This window comes from Apis dorsata, unplaced genomic scaffold (assembly GCF_000469605.1).
Source record: "Apis dorsata unplaced genomic scaffold, Apis dorsata 1.3 scaffold_227, whole genome shotgun sequence".
Lineage (NCBI taxonomy): Eukaryota > Metazoa > Arthropoda > Insecta > Hymenoptera > Apidae > Apis > Apis dorsata.
The window spans coordinates 98,801-103,672 of NW_006263509.1; the positions used below are offsets into that span (position 1 = coordinate 98,801).

At 18.3% G+C, this 4,872-nt stretch overlaps 1 protein-coding gene across 5 annotated transcripts in view; it reads left to right on the top strand.

The window, feature by feature from the left end:
* The window catches only part of LOC102677103 (sensory neuron membrane protein 2), a 26,472-nt gene that overhangs the window by 10,835 nt on the left and 10,765 nt on the right, over positions 1-4,872 (top strand). For 2 of the 5 annotated variants that reach the window (XM_031510440.1, XM_031510442.1), the window contains exons 2-3: positions 1,881-1,883; positions 3,809-3,883. In XM_031510440.1, the coding sequence (XP_031366300.1) occupies positions 3,850-3,883 (34 nt within the window). In that variant the 5' untranslated portion in view covers positions 1,881-1,883; positions 3,809-3,849. Of the gene's footprint in view, positions 1-392; positions 651-1,880; positions 1,884-3,050; positions 3,182-3,789; positions 3,884-4,872 lie in introns of those variants that run through there. The other 3 variants (XM_031510441.1, XM_006615546.2, XM_031510438.1) reach the window with 3 other exon arrangements.

The window sequence follows — 4,872 nt, forward strand, 5'->3', positions numbered from 1 at the left end:
TTGATTATGCATTATATATATTATATATTTATATATTTTTAATTGAAAAAATATACAAAGTACCAAATATTTGTATTAAATATATATTAAATATATATTAAATATATATTATTACATACTAATTTTCTAATTTCTAAAAATAAATTTAATATTTCAATAAAAACAATTTTATTTTTAAAAAAATTAATTCATATCACTTATAAATAAGCATATTTCACCATTTAAGGAAAAAAAAAGATATCTTTTATATTCTTATAAAACAAATCAAATATTATTAATAATAATATATTGATATCTGTTATACATATAACGAAAGAAATCATGGACGTCTTTGGAGTCGAATGGGGGTTAGTGATCAGGAGACAGTATAAAACAGAGTGAACCACAAGATTCGTGTTCACTAATAACATAGAGAGAACATATATAGTGACAAGTAAAAATACAAAGTGTCTTGATTTTGAGCAAAAGTTGTGAATTTTTAAAACGTGTCAAAATTAAATATTATATTATCTATTTATCGAAATTTTAATTATATCAAAGTGTAAAAAGTATCACATAATATTGTGATATATATTTAATTATAAATTTTTAAAAAAATTTTATTCGTTGGAATTTTTTGACTCTTGTAAATATCTCAAAAATTTTTTCAGGTAAGATTTTTTCTTGAATAATGTAGTTTTAAACTTATTTTTTCTTTGTTTTCAGAAATACTTAATCTCATAAGAACGATATTAATATATAATTAAATATATTTTGTGTTATCTTAAATACATTATCATGATATCTAAGAACTTAAATAAACGAATCGAAATAACAAAAATAATAAACAGTTAAATTATATAATACATTATATATTATATAATATTAATATTAAATTAAATACTAATTAAGTATGCCTTGTTATAATATATCAATAAATAATTCTTTTTTTTTCTAATTTTATAGAGATCCAATATATATTTTGTAAATAAGGATTAAAATTGCATTTTATTAATATAATATATTATTAATAAATATATATATTATAAATTTGATATAATTATTTTGCCAAATATTATTTTAATAGAGTTTATTAAAATTAAAATCTATTATTAATATTATTAAATAACTGACAATCATAATAATAATAATAATAATAAAATAATATCATTCCAATCATTTTCTATTAAATAAACTTACTATGATTTCTTAGTTCACTATGTATATTTTCAGAATATACATTTTTTCGGCCAATTAATAGCTGTAATTCTATTAAGAGATGGATATACGAGTCACGTATGATTTTGCATACGTATGCTCTTTGTTTCTTTTTGTGCATCGATATTGATGCAAGACGTGTTTCGAAAGATGATAAACTTGTTTTATTCAGATTATTTAACTTATTACACTTTCAAAACTTGTCATTTTTTTTTTGTTTTGAAATTTTATAATTAGAAAAAGGAATAAAACCATTGAATTCTAATTGTTTATTATTATAAACTAAAAAATTTTAAGAAATGTAAAAATCTGTACAATTATATTTATAACACTTATGATTACAATAAATTATTTATTAATAATATATTACATATTATAATTATTAATATCTATATAAATAATTAAAAGGAAAACAAATATATTTAGTTATTCAGCTTAGTTATTTGAGTACTTTATTTATTTACTTTATTTTATATAGATTCTTTTATTTATTTATTTATTTTATTTTATATAGATTCAAAATAATTTTCAAATTTCATTGTATTTAAAGAAAATTAAAATAAAATTTTCAAATATATACGTGTATATATTATGTATATACATTAAAATATATATGTGTGTATGTGTATTAATTGATTGAATTGATTGAATTGATATTTTTTCCCAAGATATTTTTTTCCGAGAAAGTAAACAAATATGTGTAAGATTTTAAAAATTTCATGTTATCATAATGTATAATTTCAATGAAAATTAAATCGAATTATAAAAATCGTATAAAAAATTTTAAATTGTACCGTTCTGAGCTGGTTTCTAACATAACTGTCGCTTAACCAAGCGTTAAAGTCACTAAATGAATTGGATCAGGGATTTTAAAAGCAAATCCAAATTCAATTATATAAATAATTAATAAATTAACAAGCATTGAATAATAATGTTATTAAATAAATATTTAAAATATTATATTTTAATATAATATATATTTAATATATATATAAGTTTCTTTTTTTAAAGAAGTTATTTTATTTTGATCTTAAAAAATCAAACAAATTTTTATTATGAACAACAAAAAATGAAATATGTATAAAAATAAATAAGTTTTAAAAACATTATATAATATATCTTTATTTTATATAATTAATTTTAAAGAACTTTAAATAAATTATAACTTTAAATAACTTATGTCTTTTTTTAATGATTTATTTATTAGCAAACATATGTTAAATCATTGAAATATTATCGTTTAAAAAAATGTATTAAGAAAAGATATTTATGATTCAGAATCAAATCTCAATATTCATTGCATATTAAAAACGTGTACATATATATATATATATATAAGAATTAGAAATATAAAATTATAATTATAAAATGAATAAAAAAAATGATAAAGGAAAGAAAAAATTAAAATTTAAATTATATTCAGTGACCTTTTAATTAATTCTATCGTATTTAAAGAAAAGATGCGAAACTTTGTTATGATATAATATAAAATTTATCAAATTTTTAAAAGAAAAAAAAAACCATGAAGAAATAAATAAAGATGAATAAACCGGTTCTTTCTAATCAACGATGTTTAAATCAAGCATTTTTATTTAGACATATTAGAAAAAACTATATTAAATATCGATTAATTTCTAATTATTGATAATAATTTTATGATATGTCACGTAGATTCATTGTAAAACACTCGTTATTTTTTTCAATTAGCATTATTGCTGCAATACCATTCAATTAACATTGCAAATTCTCGATACACATCGATGACAAAGATACATTAGCGCTATGTAAATGTAATCTTTGAATCATAACAATATTAATAAAAGATGTTGTTAAGTATATAATAAAACTATTAATAATACAATTTCAGAAAGATGTCAGAAATTTTAAGTGAAAGAAGTTATATATTTAGTCATAGTTATATAAACACACAATGGGAATGCAAATAATTTAAGTAAACTTTATGAAGTACCGTTTCAAATTTAAAGTAGGTATATTTTTCTTAAAAATGAAATCCTAACTGTCGTCTTTCGTGTATTATGTTAGTCTATAGCTAATAAATTATTTATATATTTAAACAAATTTTTTCAAACTTCCTGTATTTTTGGAAATACTATTTGAAATATAATATATATAATAAATATATATAAATTTATATATATATATAAAAATATATATATATATAAAAATATATAAATATATATAAATTTTTACACCGTATAATTCAATATAATTAATATACCGTTCTTCAATCTTTTTTAGATTCATTTCAATATCTCGAAAATCTACATATTATATATAAGAATTAAAAATATAAAACTAACATAATACTAATTAAAAAAAAAAATAAACATATTCTCAAAAAGTAATGTAATGTAAATACTTCAGATAAGAAAAGATAAAAACTATTTTTAATTTAACTTTCTTCAATAAATATAAATTTTATATTAAAATTTTGTATATTTTTTATTATTATATTATTATTAAGATGTATTAAGATGACGAAAATAATTATTTCCTCCTCAACAAAAAAAATTTGCCACTCTGTGAAGAATTTGTTCTTCAAATCGTATAAAAACATTTCTACTGTTTCAGAATAAAAGTAAAATCGAAGTAAAAGTAAAGAGATAAGTGCGTGAAAACTGGGTTACAATCATGAAATTCGCAAATCCATTGCAACGATTCAAAAGTAAGTAAATATTGAATATAATAACTCAATATATTGAATATAAGTATGCATATTAAAAAAAAGTGTAATATACTCATGTAATAAATCAATGTAATTTTAATTAGTTATAATTACGTTTTTTATGTGATGTTTTCTTCATTTTTTTTTTTAATGACGTATTAATTTATCATAAACATAACACTATTTGCATTAATTACGTAAAAAAATAATAATGATTTAATATTTTTTTTTAAGATTAATTATGATAATCTGAATATAATTGTAATTATCAGATATAAGTTTATATATATATATATACTTATAATTAATTACTCTTAAATATAATGTAAGAGCAGAAGATTGATTTTTACGAAAGTATAAAAAAATTCTATTACGTGAATATCATGTAATCAAAACCTTGAAAGAAATCCGATTAACGAGACGATGAAAACTAATACGAATAAGATGAAAAGAAGATGATTATCCCGTTATAACTTTCTTTTACCTCTAATTGTGTTTAATCAAGTAATATACTAGTAAAATCAAATATTTCTATCAAATAAATGGGTCTAAGGAATTCCCTGTTAGACATATTGCGAGATTCACGTATAATGACACCCATCTCGGTAGAATGTCGCATTAACATATTTTTGACATAAATTAACCGATGCGGTAACCGTTTAAAAAGCTTTGAAATCGAACAGCAAATCTATTTGTGATTCAAAATTTATAACTATTTTATCTTAATGTTTGAATGAATATTTTATTGAATATATATAGAATAAATACAAAATAATATTTTATTAAGTAATAAGTTATTATTATATCTTTTTTTGTTGGGAATTATATGTGATTAAAATGATAATTATTATAATTATTGTTATAATAAAGGCTGATAATGACTTGTTAAAAAAAAAATTTAAATTTACTAAACGCGCGTTGTCATGAATTTAATTTATTGTTTCAATTATTTTTCATTCTGTTATTGCTGAATCAAAAAAAAAAAAAAA